General features: G+C 41.8%; 1 protein-coding gene across 3 annotated transcripts in view; it reads left to right on the forward strand.

Annotated features, from left to right (window-relative positions):
- IDE (insulin degrading enzyme) overlaps nt 1-19,149 on the forward strand; it is a 118,663-nt gene extending 99,514 nt beyond the window's left edge. For 2 of the 3 annotated variants that reach the window (XM_023226262.2, XM_023226264.2), the window contains exons 18-25: nt 860-951; nt 2,209-2,320; nt 5,330-5,497; nt 7,168-7,440; nt 9,898-9,959; nt 15,007-15,079; nt 15,763-15,830; nt 16,865-19,149. In XM_023226262.2, the coding sequence (XP_023082030.1) occupies nt 860-951; nt 2,209-2,320; nt 5,330-5,497; nt 7,168-7,440; nt 9,898-9,959; nt 15,007-15,079; nt 15,763-15,830; nt 16,865-16,960 (944 nt within the window). In that variant the 3' untranslated portion in view covers nt 16,961-19,149. Of the gene's footprint in view, nt 1-859; nt 952-2,208; nt 2,321-5,329; nt 5,498-7,167; nt 7,441-9,897; nt 9,960-13,876; nt 14,137-15,006; nt 15,080-15,762; nt 15,831-16,864 lie in introns of those variants that run through there. The other variant, XM_023226263.2, reaches the window with a different exon arrangement.
- The last annotated feature ends 1,719 nt before the right edge of the window (nt 19,150-20,868 follow it).

Raw genomic sequence — 20,868 nt, forward strand, 5'->3', positions numbered from 1 at the left:
ACAGAAGGATTAAATCAATATATATAAAAAGAATGAGGGAAGTAGAACTCCATAGTAATAATTGCTACAGGCAGTAACCACTAATGGATGCTAAAATTAGTGGGTCAAGTTTAAAGAAAAAGAAAATATTTGTATAATCTCATTTATTTTTCCCAAAATAAATATTTAGTAATTACAATAGGAAAAATAGGTGTAGATGGGCAAGTGGGCTTTTCCAAATTGCATATAGAGCATATATGAGTTATTAGATTATAAACAAAAGAATAATATATTTACAGTGAGGACATGTGGCAGACACCACCTTAACCAAGTGATCAGTGTTAACATCACTAAGTACTACAACATATCAACTTCATGAGTCCCCTGATAGGATGCAGTGAAAAAGGTGCATTACCTTTGTGGTATTCTTTATAGTATGAAATCTAATTGTGAGAAAACACTAGACAAACCCAAATGAGGGACTTCTATAAAATAACTGAACAGTACTCTTCAAACATCTTAAGGTCATGAAATATATGGAAAGACTGAGAAACTGTCAGAGATTAGAGAGAACTAAAGACATATGACAGCTAAATGTAACGGAGGGTTGTGGATCAAATCCTGGAATAAAAAAAAAAAAGACAAAAATGGGAAAAATCCAAATAAAGTCTGTACTTTAATTAATAGTATATACCAATGTTAATTTCTTAGTTTTGATGGTTCTGAAAGATGTTAACATTAGGGAAAACTAAGTGAAGTGTTTACAGTAACTCTCTGTACTATTTTTGCAAATCTTTGGTAAGTCTCAAATTATCTCAAATTAAAAAAAAAAAAAAACCCTCATAGGTAGCGCTCACTATGTCTTCTTACACCTTTGCAGATGTAACCCTTCCTCGCCTTAAGGCCTTCATACCTCAGCTCCTGTCAAGGCTGCACATTGAAGCCCTTCTCCATGGAAACATAACAAAGCAGGTGGGTGGCTGAGGTTTTAGCAGTCTTTTGTGGATCATTGCAAGATATTTTTTCCCTCTAGTCTTTCTCAAGATTGTTAACCAGCATGGTGTGATAAGAAACACATTAGAGTTTACTCAACCGTCTCGCTCTGTGGAGGAAGGTAGAGAGCACAGGGAAAGTAGAATAATGGTGATTAACTGAGGACCTACTTCCATGGCTGCCTCTTCTGCTGTTTCCTACCTTGTGCAATCATAGGAGGAAAATGGGAGTAATTATCCCTACTCTGTATAGGGTGGCATAATTGTATAGTAGATAAGAGCACGTGCTGTAGAATCAGACAGCCTGGATTCAAATCCTGGCTCTGCTATATACCAGATCTGTAATCTTTTGAAAATGTCTTAACTCTGTGCTTATCTGTTTTCTTCTCTGTAAAATTAGAGTTATAGAAGCACCTACATCATGTGTGGTAAGGATTAAATAGTACATGATAAGTACTTAGCACATGGAAAGCACTACAAAATTTCCGTGGCAGTCTTGTCTCAAGATCCCTCAGTCTCGGCATGGTGCAGTGGCTCACGCGTGTCATCTCAGTACTTTGGAGGCTGAGGCAGGAGGATTGCTTGAACCCAAGAGTTCGAGAGCAGCCTGGGCAACATAACTCTACAAAAATTGAAAACCAGCCAGGTGTGGTAGCGCATGCCTGTAGTCCTAGCCACTCAGGAGGCTGAGGCAGGAGGATCTCTTGAGCCTAGAGGTTGAGACTGCAGTGAATCATGATTGTGCCATTGCACTCCAGCCTGGGTGACAGAACAAAACCCTGTCTCAAAAAAAAAAGAAAAGATCCCTTAGTCTCTACCACTCTGCTATACCCCCTTCAGAACAATATGCCCAAGGTCAGATGCTAATAAGTGGCAGAAGCAAGATTCTTACCAAGGTCATTTTACCTACAATAAAACCTATGTTTGCCTCCCTTGCTTTTCTGTGACCCCAGGTGTCTTTAGTGAGGATCATTTCACTTGGGACCGTCTTTGGCAGTGCCCTTTTTCCAGCATCAGCATCAGTGTTGATTGTTTGGGTGTCTGTTTCTTTCACCACTACCATATTGACTCTATTGCAAAATGACCATACTGACAAACTCAGTTTTTATCCATTTGAGTAGGATCAAATGTATTTAAGATTTAAAAATCCACTTTTATGATAAACAAAGCTAGTTTATTTCACAAACAAGATATGTTTATGTTTTTGTAATATACTGGGACATATCTTTTTCTACAGGCTGCATTAGGAATTATGCAGATGGTCGAAGACACCCTTATTGAACATGCTCATACCAAACCTCTCCTTCCAAGTCAGCTGGTTCGGTATAGAGAAGTTCAGCTCCCTGACAGTAAGTAGAGATGTTGTAACTTTGGGGATGGACTACTTTGACATAACAGTGTGGGTGATTACAGGTGGACTGAATTTGGTATAGTTTTATGCCAAAGATTTACTTGGGAACCTCTACTATTTATAGAAGTATGATTAGAGATAGATAATTCAGCCAAAAAAATTTTTGGTAGGAGGGCCAAACTAGTAAAATTGGAGGTAGGCAATAATTTTGAAGAGAATGATACTGGAATTGATGGGTACTTGAATGAACGGGAATTAGGAAGTAAAAGTATCACAGAGCTATTGACTATAAGTCATGAAATAAAATACATTTATAAAAATGGAAACTGGAATTATAATATTTAATTGGAAACCCATAGGATTCTTTGGCAGAAATAGTTTTAGTAAACCCACAGGTGCAGATAACATGTAATCATTACAAATATATTTTTATAAGGGATTAACAAAGACTTATTGAATTTATATATTGCAGTTTACAATGCTGGGTTACTTTTACATTAACAGTGGTTTCTTCTGATAAAAACTCATTAAGCATTATTGTCGATATTGCTCAAAACTGTGTAATAGAAGGTATATTAAATGAAAGAAGAGAAGCTTTTTTTGGCCAAGCTTGATTGTTTGGCTGTTCCCTATGCATTAACCATCTGTGCTGCCATTTCCCCCCAGCTATTTTATCCTCCCAAAATGGTGTTCTTTCTGCCTTCTTCCTCATGGGCCAGTGCCTACATCCTACTTCTTCCAGGCCTATTTTATAAGCTACTTACTCCACTAAACTTTTTCTAAAACTCTCTAAAACTCCCAGCTAGAAATAATCACATCTACCTCTGGACTTGCAGCACAATTTTTCTGAACCTCCCTATTCAAGCTACGTAGCACTTCTCTTGTGTTGAGATTGAAGTGCATCTCCATCCTCTTATTAGACTGTACATTCCTTAAAGCCAAAGTGTGTGTCTGTTTCATTTGAGTAGCTTCTAAAGCAACTGGAACATATTATTACTTCAGGATACCTTTGTTGAACGCTTAGAGATACGTTGAGCCCAGCTCTGCTGTTGTGCATGACCAGTCATCACAGATCTGGTAGTGGTTTATTTCCAACTTTTGCTAGTTTATTCCTCAGTCACTACAACCAGGGCAAGAATCAGGATATGCTGATTCCACTACAATTAGAGAAAGACTCAGGATATGCTTTTCAAGAGCCATAGCAGTTGACTTCAAAGTGAGGCCAGTCTAGAAACAATATTTCAAAGTGAAATTCATCTTCCCTACTTCTTTTGACTCCACTTCCCTCTTTCTGTCTCTTTCCTAGGATCTTATCTCTTTTGCCTCCTAAGTACCCTTCCAAATTTTTCCATGTTCAAAAATAGCCCAGTTCACAGCTCATTCTCAAAATGCTAGGTGATAGGAAATCATTCTGAATTAGCCAACTGATCAGATGTGAATGCTTTAAATAGTTCTTCACTTAACTCTCCATGGAAAGGCTCTTACTGTTTAAAAATAAAATATTCAGGCCAGGGTGGTGGCTCATGCCTATAATCCCAGCACTTTGGGAGGCCAACGTAAAAAGATTGCTTGAAGCCAGGAATTTGAGACTAGGCTGGGTAACATAGTGAGAACTTGTTTCTACAAAAACTTTAAAATAAAAAAAATTAGTGGGCATAGTGGCACACACCTATAGCTACTCAGGAGGCTGAGGTGGGATGATCACTTGAACCCAGGAGATTGAGACTGCAGTGAGCCATGATTGTGCCACTGCACTCCAGTCTGGGTGCCAGAGTGAGAGACTGTCTCAAGTGAAAAGGAAAATGTTCAGGCAATATAAAGGGGATGTTTTATTTATCTTTATTTTTATTATTATTTTTTGAGATGGAGTCTTACTCTGTCACCCAGGCTGGAGTATAGTGGCGCGATGTCAGCTCACTGCAACCAAGGAGATGTTTTAGAATATGTGTGAAAAAGGCCAGGCAGCCAGGTGCGGTGGCTCACACCTGTAATCCCAGCACTTTGGGAGGCCGAGGTGGGCAGATCACCTGAGGTCAGGAGTTTGCAACCATCCTGGCCAACGTGGTAAAACCCTGTCTCTACTAAAAATACAAAAATTAGCTAGGCATAGTGGCAGGCACCTGTAATCCTGGCTACTTGGGAGGCTGAGGTAGGAGAGTTGCTTGAACCTAGGAGATGGAGGTTGAGACTCCGTCTCAAAAAAAAAAAAAAAAAGAGAAGGGCCAGGGGCGGTGGCCCACATCTGTAAACCCACCTTTTTGGGAGGCCAAGGCAGGCAGATCACCTGAGGTCAGGAGTTCAAGACCAGCCTGGCCAACATGGCAAAACCCTGTATCTACCAAAAATAGATACATTAGCCAGGTGTGGTGGCATATGCCTGTAGTCCCAGCTACTCAGGAGGCCGAGGCAGGAGAATTGATTGAACTCGGTAGGCGGAGGTTGCAGTGAGCTGAGATGGCACCACTGCACTCCAGCCCGGGGGAAAAGGGAAAAACTTTGTCTAAAAAAAAAAAAAAAAAAAAGTATGAAAAAGCTAGAAGAATGTGAGGTGGGTGAGGGAGAGAGGCTTACAGGCCACGTTCCTCTCTTTCTGCTTGTTTTGTTTTGTTTTGTTTTGTTTTTTTGAGACAGGGTCTCACTCTGTACCACTGGAGCGCAGTGGTACAGTCACAGCTCACTGCAGCCTCAAACTCCTGGGGTCAAGTGATCCTCCTGCCTCAGCCTCCCAAGTAGCTGGGACTATAAATGTGAGCCATGTCGCTGGCTCCCCTCCTTCTGATGAGAGGGAACTTAGTGCTGCCAATTTATAATCAGAAAGTTTGACTGCTGCTCAAAGTTGGACATGATCAGAAAAGTGAAATCAGTGAAATATAACTCCAGGCTTCTCTACCTCCCTTTTCTATTAATGTCTAAATTATCATCCGTAAGTGTGGGCAGACATAGCATTGACTTTATTAAACCCCAAATAAGTTTTTGAACTTGCTGCTGTCTTTTTGAAACTTCCTAGGAGGATGGTTTGTTTATCAGCAGAGAAATGAAGTTCACAATAACTGTGGCATCGAGATATACTACCAAACAGACATGCAAAGCACCTCAGAGAATATGTTTCTGGAGCTCTTCTGTCAGATTATCTCGGAACCTTGCTTCAACACCCTGCGCACCAAGGAGCAGTTGGGTGAGAGGAAAGTGGGGAAATAGCAGGGTACTGTAGACTTTGATGAATTATTTTCCCTGTAAAACGTTTTCCACATTTTCACCTGACAGTGTATCAGGCGTGCTCTACTTAGAGAGACTTGAGAAAACCTTGCTACAGAGAATCCACTTCTAAAAGATAAGCAATCACTATCTTATGGACATTAAAGCAATTCTTTATGAGATGATACTGTATATTACATACATGTCAATAAAAGGCATTTTAGGTGGGGGGAAAGGATACTAAGGACAAGCTTATGGATAGCAAGATGAGAAACAAGCCATCCAGAGGAGCTTAGATTCACTAAAGTTTGAGTTCCTTGAGGGCAGGTATTAGCTCTCATTCATCTTTATATCCCAAGCCTGGAACATACAGAAGGTTCTCAGCAAGTGTTCGCAGTTTTAGACATTGTTAAAAGTCTGGAGGTCCTGGCAGATTTGATCAGTGAGGAAAGAAGTTCAAAGAAGCCCCAGTAATGACAGAAGGGAACCAGTGAAAAAAGGATGAGTCTCTCCAAGTACCCGTCATTGTTTAAATACACATTGTGCTAGGTGCTGGACATGGAAAATGGATGCTCTGGATGGTCCTTCCTTTCGAGGAGCTCACAGTCAAATCAGGATGGCAGGCCTGTAAAGGAATAACTTTAGTACAGCATGGTAAATATTATTATAAGAGCTCAAACTATTGGCCGGGCACAGTGGCTCACGCCTGTAATCCCAGCACTTTGGGAGGCTGAGGCAGGTGGATCACCTGAGGTCAGGAGTTCAAGACCAGACTGGCCAACATGGTGAGACCCCATCTCTACTAAAAATACAAAAATTAGCTGGGCATGGTGGTGCATGCCTGTAATCCCAGCTACTCAGGAGCTGAGGCAGAGAATCACTTGAACCCAGGAGGCAGAGTTTGCAGTGAGCGGAGATCGTGCCACTGCCCTCCAGCTTGGGTGACAGAGCGAGATTCCATCTCAAAAAAAATCAAACTATGAGTGGCTATGTTGAAGAAAGAAACTTCCTCAGAAGTGAGACCCAGAGGCACCACAGCTGTTGAAGGTGGTGGATCAGGGCAGGGCAGCTGAAGGAGATAAGCCAAGAGCTTGGTTTTGAAAAGGTGTTGAAGGGAGGTAGTGCATGGCTTCATGAGATAACATGGAAGTATGACTTTTAGTTAGCTTGATCTCTAGAGAGTTGCATTCTGAATGAATTGGTTCAGGAATGGATTACTTAACAAGAAATACAGTAGGAGAGCCAGGTTCATATGCTGAACTTGGATGTTAAAGGAAACACAGCTAGGACTGTGACTAAGGGATGAAAATGAGTCCAGCATTTTATAGTCTAGGAGTAACTTTAGCATAAATTGAAGAGGATTAGCTAGCAGAGAGTGAGGAATGACAAGATGGGAGTTTGAATAACGAATAGGGTTTTTTTTCCTAAGAAGAAGAAAAAGTCGTCTCCAACCTTGTAATTCTTCAGAGAGCTCTTCTGCTCTGTCCTTAGGAACTGAAACTATCTTAAGTGCTCATATTTCTTTAAGAGGCGAGTAATCTAAAACCTTAAACTAGATTTTATTTGCTCAGACAGGTTAGTTTTTAAAGGATTAAAAATGACCCAGGTCTCAAATGCCAAGGTCCTGACTGGCTGATGTCTGTGTTTCAGGCTATATCGTCTTCAGCGGGCCACGTCGAGCCAATGGCATACAGGGCTTGCGATTCATCATCCAGTCAGAAAAGCCACCTCACTACCTAGAAAGCAGAGTGGAAGCTTTCTTAATTACCATGGAAAAGTCCATAGAGGACATGACAGAAGAGGCCTTCCAAAAACACATTCAAGCATTAGCAATTCGTCGACTAGACAAACCAAAGAAGCTATCTGCAGAGTGTGCTAAATATTGGGGAGAAATCATCTCCCAGCAATATCATTTTGACAGAGGTAAGGTAAAATTAGGGCCCCAACATTTATGGCATTCAAGTAACATTTGATTAAGGCCATTCTACAAAATGGTATTCATTTTGTAGGTGATATTCCATTACCTATTTGGGGAGTTGGGGTGGGGGGATGGCTGGCACTTGTAAAGAACTGTTACTTAATTTAAGTCCAATTTTCTATTAGAAACCTTATCTCTTTTTTCCTCCGAACCTAGAGCTGGATCCACCCATATCTCACAATAAAGTATTAATAATAATTCAATTTCACATTTTTGTTTCATCAGTGTATCCTGAGATTCTGATCACAGGTACCTAAGTATCTATTTCCCATAATACTAAAAAAATGAGATAATACCAGATTGAACCCCTTTGAGGCAAATGCTACCCTTGAGCCACAGGAGATTTGCCTATAGGGATCTCCAAAGATTTTTCACTCCTTTCAGATTTGGGAGAGCTGTGATTCTTAAAGTCTCCTGTCTTGAATCAGCTTCCTTTCACCTTGCTTCTAGAGCATAGATTAACAATGGATTCTGCCAAGCTGTACTAGAAGTCAGGGGATGTGGGTTGTGTTCTTACTCTGACACCAACAAGCTAAAATTCTTGGTCAAGACACCATTTTTGGACCTCAGTTTCCTTACCCATAATTTTTATTTTTGTTTTCTTCTTTCAGACAGTATCTCACTCTGTCAGCCAGGCTTGAGTGCAGTGTGTCATCATAGCTCACCGTAGCCTTGAATTCCTAGGCTCAAGCAATTCTTCTGCCTCAGACCCCCAAAGTGCTGGGATTACAGGCATGAGCCACCATGTCCAGCCTACCTATAATGTATCTGGCAGTTGGATTCACTATTAATGATAATAGTATCTCTCATTTATTGAGCATTTACCATGTACCTAGCGTTGTGTAATTGTCATATATCTTTTTCCTAATTCTCACTGCAGCCCTATTAAGTAGTTGTTATCCCCCATTTCCAGATGAGGAAACTGAGGCTCAGAAAAGTTGAGATGACTGGCCAGGATCCAAAAGCTCATAACCAGACAGCCAGGATGTGAATCCAGGCTGGCCTGGCTCCTGAGCCAAGGCTCTTACCCATTGCACTATATCCACTTCCTTTTTTTTTTTGAGACAGAGTTTCACTCTTGTTGCCCAGGCTGGAGTGCAATGGTGTGATCTCCGGCTCACCACAACCTCTGCCTCCCGGGTTCAAGCAGTTCTCCTGCCTCAGCCTCCCAAGTAGCTGGGATTACAGGCATGTGCCACCACTTTGTTTTTTTTGTAGAGATGGGGCTTCTCCATGTTGGTCAGGGTGGTCTCGAACTCCCAACCTTAGGTGATCCCCCTGCCTCAGCCTCCCAAAGTGCTGGGATTACAGGTGTGAGCCACCACACCTGGCCCCCCCCCTTTTTTTTTTTTTGAGACAATTTTGCTTTGTCACCCAGGCTACAGTGATGTGATCTTGGCTCACTTCAACCTCTGCTTCCCGGGTTCAGGTGATTCTCATGTCTCAGCCTCTCCGAATAGCTAGGACTACAGGTGCACTCCACTACACCTGGCTAATTTTTATATTTTTAATGGAGATGGGGTTTCACCATTTTGGCCAGGCTGGTCTCAAACTTCTGACCTCGAGTAATCCACCCACCTTGGCCTCCCAAAGTGCTGGGATTACAGGCATGAGCCACTGTGCTCAGCCAGCACCCACTTACTTTTATTTGAAATCAAAGCAAATGGTCACTTAAATATGTGGATGCTTGACTGGGCATGGTAGCTCACGCCTGTAATCCCAACACTTTGGGAGGCTGAGGTGAGCAGATCACAAGGTAGGAGATCAAGACCATCCTGGCTAACACAGTGAAACCCCATCTCTGCTAAAAATACAAAAAAAAAAAAAATAGCTGGGCCTGGTGGCAGGCGCCTATAGTCCCAGCTACTTGGGAGGCTGAGGCAGGAGAATGGCATGAACCCAGGAGGCAGAGCTTACAGGGAGCTGAGATTGCGCGTCTGCACCAAAGCCTGGGTGACGGAGCGAGACTCCATCTCAAAAAAAAAAAAAAAATGTGGATACTTGGCCAGATGCGATGGCTCACGCCTATAATCCCAGCACTTTGGGAAGCTGAGGTGGACAGATCACTTGAGGTCGGGAGTTCAAGACCAGCCTAGCCAACATGGCAAAACGCCGTCTCTACTAAAAATACAAAAATTACCCAGACGTGTTGGCTTGCATCTGTAATCCCAGCTACTCAGGAGGCTAAGGCAGGAGAATCACTTGAACCCAGGAAGCAGAGGTTGCAGTGAGCCGAGATCGAGCCACTGCACTCCAATGTGGGCGACAGAGTGAAACTCTGTCTCAAAAAATATATATGGATACTTAAGAGTCTTGGAGTGAAGTATATTGTCATTTAGTGTACTGTTCTGGGCTACTTCGTATGGAAATGGTAGTAAAATATTGTTTAATTACTTTTTCAGATAACACTGAAGTTGCTTATTTAAAGACACTTACCAAGGAAGATATCATCAAATTCTACAAGGTAAGTTAAATTCATATATTTAGATTTTGACTCATAAGAAAGTATTGTAGGGCTGGGTATGGTGGCCTACACCTGTAATCCTAGCACTTTGGGAGGCCAAGGCAGAAGGATCGCTTAAGGTCAGGAGTTAAAGACGAGCCTGGCCAACGTGGTGAAACCCCATTTATACTAAAAATACAAGAATTAGCTGGGCGTGGTGGCATACACCTGTAATCCCAGCTACTCAGGAGGCTGAAGCATGAGAATCGCTTGAACCTGGGAGGCAGAGGTTGCAGTGAGTGGAGATCATGCCACTGCACTCCAGCCTGGGTGACAGAGTGAAACTGTGCCTCAAAAAAACCAGAACACCTATTGTATGTGCTATATTGTGTGTTGCTGCTTTGAAGCCATTCAGGCTGGATTTATGAAGGTGTTTTTGTGGATTTAAGTTTTTTGACACAAACACTTAATGACTTTTAGAATAAAGACAGTTTTTATTGAACCAAGTACTGTTTTCCTTTCCCTCTAAACCAAGTTTGCCGAACCTGCAGCCTGCAGGCCACGTGCAGCCCACGTTATGAGATGTTTTGCAAAATGTTTTTTTTGTTTTAGCTTATCAGCTATTGTTAGTGTATTTTACGTGTGGCCCATGACAGTTCTTCTCCCAGTGTGGCCCAAGGAAGTCAAAAGATTGACCCATGCTGTAAACCAAGGACTGTGACAGCCCTTCCTGACTTCCAAATCTACCTTTTTAGGCATGCTTTCAGTTTCTTCTCTGTGTTCTCCACCCTACTCTGCAAAGAATATTGCTGAGCTTGTTTGGTGGAAAGGAAGAACGAAGAAAACAAAAGAACTTGAGAATCAGATTATTTTCCAAGCTCTGACAACTATAAATTGTCTTCACCCATTTAGGTGCCACTATGGCTGCTTTTTAAAATAAATGATTACTCACCTTTGAATCATGGTCAGAGATATTATAAGTTTTACATGCTTGTGCTCACTGAGGAAGTTTATCAAAAGGAAAGGGAGGCACCACCATTAAAATGTTTCCAGCAAACTTTAAGAGATTCACACCGGCTGGGTGCAGTGGCTCACACCTGTAATCTCAGCACTTTGGGAGGCTGAGGTGGGTGAATCATGAGGTCAGCAGTTCAAGACCAGCCTGGCCAACATAGTGAAACCCTGTCTCTACTAAAAATAAAAATAAAAAATTAGCCAGGCGTGGTGGCGGGTGCCTGTAATCCTAGCTACTCAGGAGACTGAGGCAGGAGAATCACTTGAATCCGGGAGGCAGAGGTTGCAGCAAGCTGAGATCGCACCACTGCACACCAGCCTGGGCAACAGTGCGAGACTCTGTCTCAAAAAAAAAAAAAAAAAAAGAGGTTCACACCATCTAAATCTTCCCCTCTATAAAAATTCTAAGGACAGCAAAATTTCCATTAAGTAGGTATATTAATATGTAATAAGTATGCTAAATGCAAAAATTCAAAATGTATGCTGCAATGGAATTGTACCTAAAGTGTTACATATATTTTTTGTAATATATTAGGGCCTCTAGTTTGTATAAAATACTGTTATGCCTGTTTTTCAAAATAAGGAGCAAAATTATACTCTGTGATTACTGTAGTACCTTAGAATTGTCCCTTAATGTTCTAGCCATTTCTGGTTTGTCATTAGGTTATTTGGTCAGTCCCACCCTGTGCCCACATCCTTTTAAGAGAGATACTCTACTTTATGGTATTTTTTTCTAGAGATGTATTATAGCTACGAGCACAGGAGTCAGTGCTTACAGTTCTCATTAGAATGACTTTGTGAAGTTAGTGGTACAATGAGGCTTGATCACATTTTTTCCTGTACTAGAGTTTCTAATGTTTATGTAATTCACCACTCCTAGTGCTGAGTGAGAGGGTAAGGAAAAAGTAACAGTCTTTGACCAAAAGGTGCTGATAGTTTCTTTGAGGAAAATGGTGATTTTGTATCATCCATGGGTTGGTTACACCTCTCCCTGCAACTCTTCTGCAAAAGTATTAAGGCTGTTTGCAAACAAGTATTAATATAGCTGGTATCACTTTAACAATAAGAAAAGGAGATTATAGTTTCAGAATTGAGCAGCAAAAGCCAGTATTTTGAATGCATCTTTTTCAGCAATGAGATTTCACCCATTTTGGCTATGAAAATGAATGGCTGGACAAGGTATTTTCTTTATGTCATGGCTCCCTTTGCATTGTATAGAGGAAGAGAAGAGTCTCATATAAATTACTTTTGTTATTCTGCAATAATAGCCTGTAGTCCCAGCTGCTGGGGAGGCTGAGACAGGAAGATCGCTAGAGCCCAGGAGTTCAAGACCAACCTTGGAAACATAGCTAGACCCTGCTTCAAAAAAAAGAGAGAGGGGCTGGGCGCGGTAGCTCACGCCTGTAATCCCAGCACTTTGGGAGGCGGAGGTGGGTGGATCACGAGGTCAGGAGTTCAAGACCAGCCTGGCCAACATGTGAAACCCCATCTCTACTAAAAATACAAAATTAGCCGGGCATGGTGATGCACGCCTTTAATCCCAGCTACTCAGGAGCCTGAGGCAGGAGAATCGCTTGAACCCAGAAGGCAGAGGTTGCAGTGAGCCAAGATCGCACCACTGCACTCCAGCCTAGGCGACAGAGTGAGACTTCGTCTCAAAAAAAAAAAAAAAAAAACAGAGTATTTATAACCAGGCTTCAGCTAAGTTTAGAATAGCATTTCCCTAGCTGTATTCCATGGTATGCAAGATATTAATAGGGGTACCTAGGAAAAGGATTTCATGATCATACAAGTTTGGGAAAGGCTATTCCCATTCTTGGAGAATCACAGAGTGTGTTGGTATTGTATAAATTGTAAGAAGTCCCACACTAAAGACTTTAGCCTGCATTTATTTAATTTTGACTAACATTTTCTAAACTGATTTCACCATGCATCCTTTTTTACACAGAATACCTATAAATATCTCCTGGGACTATAGTGTTCCTTAGAACATACTAATAGTTTGCAAGAAGGTGCAGTTGTTTGTTTTTAGAAAAATGAGGATTGTCCAGAGTTGGTCAGAAAATTGGGAACAATCTGAAACTGGAGAGGGTGTTCTGCTGTCTGCTGATGTGGGTAGACAAGCGGGTAGTAAAGGTTTGGGTGACAGGAAGTGGAGAAGAGATCTTTGGAAACAAACTTTTTACTCCAGTAAGATGAAGTTCTTAGATGAGGTACTACATGTTAATAGAGGCAGACCTGGGCTGAGCTCCTGGAAAAGAGGCTGGAGAGGTCAGAGCAGGCCTATGAGAATCTGGGCTGTTATGCCTGCTGGCGGGGAGTAGAGCAGGGAGCCATGGGCAGGTTTGCTGTGCAACATCAACAGGGCTTCCTTGCACACAGGACCAGGCTTATTAGTAACTGCTCAGTTACTAGTAACTAATTAGCAACTGCTCAGTTACTAATAACTAATAACAGTTATTAGTAAGTAACTGTTGAGTGGATTTGGTTTGGCTGATGATTTCTCCGCTCTAAGGATATGAAACGTTGCTTATGGCTAAGACATCAGAGGAACTTTGTCACAATTTGTACCCCGTTAGAAAAGACAGTAAAAGTCTGCTGTTAAGGGAAAGGTTGGGACATACTTCCCCACAGGATTCACCTGCCAACCTAGCACTGCTGGCGTTCATGGTAGTAACCAAGGGGAATCCCTCCAAGCAGCATGGTGGAATGGAGAGAGCAAGCAGACTCCAGCTTCTGACACCATCACCTATGAACTGTGTGACCCATGTAATTCATGTAAGCTGCTGTGTCTTAGAGTCCATGCCTCTAAAGTAAGAATCATCATGACGCTTAGTTCACAGAGAATTAAGAGAGCTGACATAGGAGAGTGCCTGATATAACGCAGGACTCAGTAATTGTTAGTTTCCTTTCTCTTTTGGTAGATGAACCACAGTTTACAAGCAGAATCTGAGAAGGTTCTTAGAGGAGCAGGCGTTGTGCTTGTCCCTGTCTAAGCTCAGACCATTGTCTCTGTAGACACTAAAGATCACCAGGTACAGCCCTGCACAGCCCAGCCCAGTGAGTACTAAGCTAGGGTGTGAATCCTAGCTCAGGCACTTATCAGCTGTAGGAGTTTGAGCAATTTTTTAATTTCCTTGGATTCAGTTTTCTCATCTATAAAATTGGGTTAAGAATAATTATTTCGGCCAGGCGCGGTGGCTCAAGCCTGTAATCCCAGCACTTTGGGAGGCCGAGACGGGCGGATCACGAGGTCAGGAGATCGAGACCATCCTGGCGAACACTGTGAAACCCCGTCTCTACTAAAAAATACAAAAAACTAGCCGGACGAGGTGGCGGGCGCCTGTAGTCCCAGCTACTCGGAGGCTGAGGCAGGAGAATGGCATAAACCCGGGAGGCGGAGCTTGCAGTGAGCTGAGATCTGGCCACTGCACTCCAGCCCAGGCGACAGAGCGAGACTCCGTCTCAAAAAAAAAAAAAAAAAAGAATAATTATTTCCTTAGAGTAAGAAAAGGAAAGGGGAAAAAAAAGAATAATTATTGCCTGCCTTGCTAAATATTTGTAGAGCTTAAATAAAATAATGTAAGTGAGGAGAAAGAAAGGGAAGTATCTTTTCTTTTTCTTTTCTTTTTTTTTTTTTGAGACAGAGTCTTGCTCTGTCGCCCAGGCTAGAGTGCAGTGGCGTGATCTTGGCTCACCGCACATGGCATACTTTGCCTCCTGGTGTCAGGCAATCCTCCTACCTCAGCCTCCCAAGTATCTGGGATTACAAGCATGTGCCACCACATTTGGCTAATTGTTGTATTTTTGGTAAAGACAGGGTTTCACTATGTTGGCCAAGCTGGTCTCGAACTCCTGACCTCAAGTGATCCACCTGCCTCGGCTTCCCAAAGTGCTGGGATTACAGGCATGAGCCACCACACCCGGCCAGAAAGGGAAGCATCTTTTCTATATCTGACTGCGTGATAGCTGAGTCTTCATAGTCATCAGAGAACACTTCAATGTAAGTTCTTTAGTGGAGCAAAAGGGTGACCCTGCTCTTCTTTCTGCCTAGGAAATGTTGGCAGTAGATGCCCCAAGGAGACATAAGGTATCCGTCCATGTTCTTGCCAGGGAAATGGATTCTTGTAAGTATTAAATATTGCCTTTTTAGGCTCATGTTGAGCCATCTGATGGTTGGCCTTTGTCATAGCTACATGCCTTACAGAACACCAGAAAGTAAAAGAGGTAGAGAACGGAAACTGGAGATAATGCCTGCAGATAATAAGGGGAAAAGAGAAATCAGGCAGTGAAGGAGAGAGCCAGTACCAGGTGACAGAATGCTGAGCTAGCCACAGTATCACAGGAAAACACAGAGGCTTGCTGTTGGGATGTCTCCAAAGAGGCTGCATGAACCACTGCATGTGGGGAGTATGGGTAAGCAAGCTAACTTCCCAGTCATTCTTGCTTCCTGGCTTTTACTAGCCAAAGTTTGTCCTGTGGCCATTAACTCCCCTGGCTTTCTGGGCAGTTTTACTAGGTCCTTCTGGGTGGCCAGAAAGTCACATTAGACCTGGGCACTAAAACTGCTGTGGCCAAAGTTTTATGACCTCAGGAATATCATGAGCCATCATTGGGTGGCTCTGGATAGAAGGCAGGACAGGTACTTAAGGCCTTGTGTAGCAGGCAACCTTGAGAGAATCTGAGAAGTACATGAACGGGGCCTGGTGCAGTGTTTTTAATTAACTGAGTCTGGTTTAGATTTTTTTTAGTTGTTCTTGTGTGATAGTATCAGTAAGTACAAAGTGTTAAACCTTTTATTTTCTTATAGGTCCTGTTGTTGGAGAGTTCCCATGTCAAAATGATATAAATTTGTCACAAGCACCAGCCTTGCCACAAGTAAGAAATATGTTATGTTAGATTGTACTGAGAGAGGACTTTCTGTTTAGAAGAAGCAGCTTGCTGTTTTGTTGTTGTTGTTGTTGTTGTTGTTATTGTTTTGAGATGGAGTCTCACACAGTCACCAGGCTGGAGTACAGTGGTGCGATCTCAGCTCACTGCAACCTCCACCTCTCGGGTTCAAGCAATTCTCCTGCCTCAGCCTCTTGAGTAGCTGGGATTACAGGCACACGCCACCACGCCCAGCTAGTTTTTGTGTTTTAAGTAGAGACAAGGTTTCACCATGTTGGCCAGGCTGGTCTTGCACTGCTGACCTCAAGTGATGATCCACCCGCCTCGGCCTCCCAGAGTGTTGGGATTATAGGCACGAGACACCGTGCCCGGCCGGAAGAGGCTTGTTCATCGGGACACTGATGAACTAAAAGTTTCAGGTCACCAAATATTGGAGCTTCTACTTTAGTTCTTCCCTGAACATCTAGTCACTCAGCCTCTACCCTTGTCTGCCTTTGCCTCCTGTTGGAACAGTTGTGTTATTTTACAATGTATCATCTCTGGCTACATCCATTCCCAGCACTGAATATTGGAGAGAGACTTCTTAGTCTCTCCCATGTTACCTGCATATTTTAATCATCTAGAAAGATTGACATTCACTTGCAAGAGGAGGAAACTGGCAGTGTAACTAGGCTCTTTGTGGGTGGGCACATCAGCCTCTGCTACTCTGCTGAAGCCTTGATGCTAGGCCTCTAAGTCCCTGGTGAACCAGCCCTTGTTTGCCCAGAGGAAAACCAAAAGGACTAAGGACACTTACCATAGGTTTGTACAGACCAACTCATGACCCTCTGGACCTACTGATCCAGAAGAAAGGTCAGCAGATCGTGATACATGGGTTATTAAGTAGAGCGGCCTCAGGCCAAAACAAAAAACCAGTATGTTGAGTAGAACTGAGGTGTGCTCCCAGTGTCCCCCAGAAAAGTCGATGTCCTTATTCTGATGTTTAGGTTAAATACACTAAAAGGAAACTTTTTTCTTTGCAGCCTGAAGTGATTCAGAACATGACTGAATTCAAGCGTGGTTTGCCATTGTTTCCCCTTGTGAAACCGCATATTAACTTCATGGCTGCAAAACTCTGAAGATTCCCCATGTGTGGGAAAGTGCAAGTGGATGCATTCCTGAGTCTTCCAGAGCCTAGGAAAATCATCTTGGCCACTTTAATAGTTTCTGATTCATTATTAGAGAAACAAACTGAAAAGTTGTCAAATGTCATTATGTAGAAATATTATAAATCCAAAGTAATTAAATTACAAAATCTTATAGATGTAGAATATTTTTTAAATACATGCCTCTTAAATATTTTAAAATTTTTCTTTTCATTACTGAGAGAAATTTCCCCTATATAACAATGCTTAAAATGAATGATATTCCTGTAGAATCTTCCTTCCCTATTCTGTAAAATAGTCACTTGTTCGAAGAAAGTAAAAGTTCTTTTCTAAAAGCCTCCTAGGTTGACATAGAAGGCTTCACAACATTTAGAAAGTAATACCTTTTTAAAAATTGATCCTCAAATTTGCTTTCTACTTGATGGTTTCATGTAAATCAGTGGAAAACATTACATTTGGCAGATGATAAAGCAATGTAATCTTTTATTAGTGAAATTGCTGGTTATATAAGGCATGGTTTTAATCTTTTTATAAAATTTGAACATGTTTTTTATTCCAACTAGTAAAATGCTAGAAAACCCTACTTATTTACAATGCTAGAAGTACAGACTTACCTTACATCAATTTTGTCCTAAACCGAATTTCTCAGGATTACTGTGGGTTTCTTTCATTCTGGTTGAATTATATTGACCTCCTTCTTCATAGTTGGTTTGCAGTGTTCCATGAGTTTTACTTTTCCTCATCAACATACTGCTTTAACACAACATATTTATTTAACACATACAAATAGGGTCAATTTCAGATCCTACTGAGTGTGTGACATGCTTTTCCAACATCAGCTTTTTGTAACCACCTCTATAACTTTTTATTACAGTGAAATTGCAGTCAGTATGTGAACCAAAATATCTTGCCCCTTTATGAATTTAAAAGGCAGCAAATACAAAGTCACCTTTTTGGAAATATAAAAAATAAAGCCTTGCATTCTTATATAGCAGGTCTTCATAAGACTCTAAAATTCCTTGTTGCTACCAGTCTAATCTTGCCTTAAATGTTAAGTTATTTTTTTGAATATATAAATATAAACACGTACACAGATGATGAGTGGACTTTTAAAAAAATATTTTTTTCATGAGATACTATTTTAGGTGAAATTGTTACTGTAGATTTAACAGCTGTTTTGAAATATTTACTGTTATTAAAACTTGCTTCAAGAGAAATTGTGAATATATTTCCATATACAAGCACTAGTAACAGTAAGTGGCCCTGTCATCCACTAACTCAGGCACAGTAAAGAATGGCATTTTCAAAGGACATTTTACCTCCCCATATGATTTGATTGGCTAGGACTTTCTTCTGTAGAGTCGTATCTTTTCACATCTTAAGTTTTTACATTTGCCATTTTCCAAATCTCAATTTGGGGCAAGAACGATATAGTCACAACTATGGGCCTGCTTTCAAAAGCGGGGCTCCATTTCTACTGTCAGATCAGTGTGGTGCTGTGACCGTGTCTTTATCCCTACTTTCCAAGAATCTCCTTGTATGAAGCCTGTCTTTGTCCATCGGAAGGTGTGTGAAATCCCTTCTGGTTTTATGCATTTGTAGACTATGCAGCTTTTCATTAAACTGCAAGTATATACAAGACAGATCTAAAATTAGGCCTGAGTGTTCCAATCCACCACTCTACTAGTAAATAAAAATCCACCTACCTTTTGTGTGGAAAATTATGTGCTATTGAGTAACTTTTAGCTCTTTTTAAAAAGTGGGTGAAATTTAAGTGTCTTTTTTTATGAGAATGACACATGAAGAAATCTGAGAGCAATCTCATGTAGTCTTCCATGAACCTGCAATTGTTGTTTAGTATGCATCAGCATTTTCCAATTTCCAGGTTGGATCTAGAGCTGCTGTTGATCACTCAGGCATACTAATGGATTCATTTAGATGGGTCCAAGCTGCAGTCCATGAGCAATAACAGACTACCCCATATACTGCAGTTTACTCAGTGCTTAGTAAATGAGATTTGTGGAACTAAGTTATTGGTTACCTGAGGCTTCTTAAGAAAGTCTTCTTTTTTGACCAGTTGATGTGAAAGAGGGAGCATGTGACACAGCCAGTGTGGTGGAGTGCTAGGGTTGTCCTGTTTACAATAAATCGCCTGAATTTCACCTCTGGAGTCTGCATTTGTATTATTTTTCCAGTTTTAGTGAAACAGTACAGTGGCCAGTTTTCAGCCTACCTCTCAACATCTCAGTTTGACCAGATTTCTTGCTTTCATTGTTCATAATGCAGAAAGCAGTGAATTATATTAACATTTTTAAAGTGTTTCTGGGTAACAATGATTTTTGTCAAATAGAAAACTCAATTTCACAACCTTAAGAATAGATCACTTTTGTAAAACAAGAATCTCAGTATTTGATGTTGGATTCCTTGCTGTGAGTATTGTCACTGACTCCAAACCCAGAAAGATTTGTTCCTACCCTTACAGGGACAAAAATAAAACGGATAGAAAAACAAAATATTTCTCTCCTCTACAATGAGTCCTTACATCTTCTTGCCACATCTCCAGCTGCAGTTGAGGCAGATATCTTGTTCAATCTGTCTTCTTGATACCTGTCAAAATAATTTTTCTACTCATGTAGTGGCCAGCTGGCTCAGGCAGGCATTTCAAGATGAAATCTGCTTGTTCCTCACTTTCCAGCCTAGGACAGTGGTCCAGCCCGTGCAGTCAGCATTGTGCTCAGGGACGATGCGGCAGCCCCACACAGAGGTCAAGAGCAACCCCAGGATTTATGAGTTGGGACAGTTGTGCTCTCATTCTCGGGGGACTCAGCAGGTTCCCCTGTTGCTTTTTTGTTTTTTTGTTTTGTTTTGTTTTTTTGAGACAGAGTCTCGCTCTGTCAGCCAGGCTAGAGTGCAGTGGTGCGATCTCGGCTCACTGCAACCCCCGCCTCCCAGGTCCCAGCGATTCTCCTGCCTCAGCCTCTGGAGTAGGTAGGATTACCGTGCGCACCGCTTTGCTCGGCTACTTTTTTGTATTTTTAGTAGAGATGGGGTTTTGCCATGTTGGCCAGGCTGGTCTCAAATTCCTGACCTCAGATGATCCACCCGCCTTGTCCTCCTAAAGTGCTGGGATTACAGGCGTGAGCCACTGGACCCAGACACTTTTTTAAAGACAGGCTCTCTGTCACCCAGGCTGAAGTGTAGTGGTGTGATCATAGCTCACTGCAGCCTCAAACTCCTTAGCTCATGCAACCTCCCAAGGAGCTAGGACTACAGATGTGCACCACCACACCAACATTATTTTACTTTTCTTTTTTGTAGAGACAGGGTCTCTCTCTGTTGGCCAGGCTGGTCTTGAACTCCTGGCCTCAAGCAATCCTCCTGCCTCAGCCTCCCAAAAAACGGAGATTACAGGCATGAGCCACTGTACCCAGCCCACAATCTTTCAACACGGAGGATAGTGATAAAAATTTTCATCATCCCAAATTTTCAGAAGTGGAAATAGGCTCAGAAAGGCTGAATAGTTTGCACGGGATCATCCAGGAAGCAGATTCAAACCTCCACTCAGCTCTTTAGAGTGTAGATCTCATTATTCCATGTGGATTTCCTGTAATAATAGCTTCCAAGCCGATGAATGTCCTTGTGAAACAGAAAGACAGTTGCTTTTACATGTGTATATAACTTTACCTTTTTCCCATGTATCGTCTTACTTGATCTCTTAACCTTGCCTATTTTGGAGGGCATGAGACCAGATCTCACAGTCATACCCAGTCCACTTTGCCAGGCTACTTTGAAACCAGTTATCACCACTGCCTGCAGAATCTCCTTCCCTTCCTTTTGGGGGTAATCCAGGCCTTAAACAAGTGTAAGCTCTTTTTCCTATT

The sequence above is a fragment of the Piliocolobus tephrosceles genome, chromosome 9 (assembly GCF_002776525.5).
Source record: "Piliocolobus tephrosceles isolate RC106 chromosome 9, ASM277652v3, whole genome shotgun sequence".
In the NCBI taxonomy this organism is placed as follows: Eukaryota; Metazoa; Chordata; class Mammalia; order Primates; family Cercopithecidae; genus Piliocolobus; species Piliocolobus tephrosceles.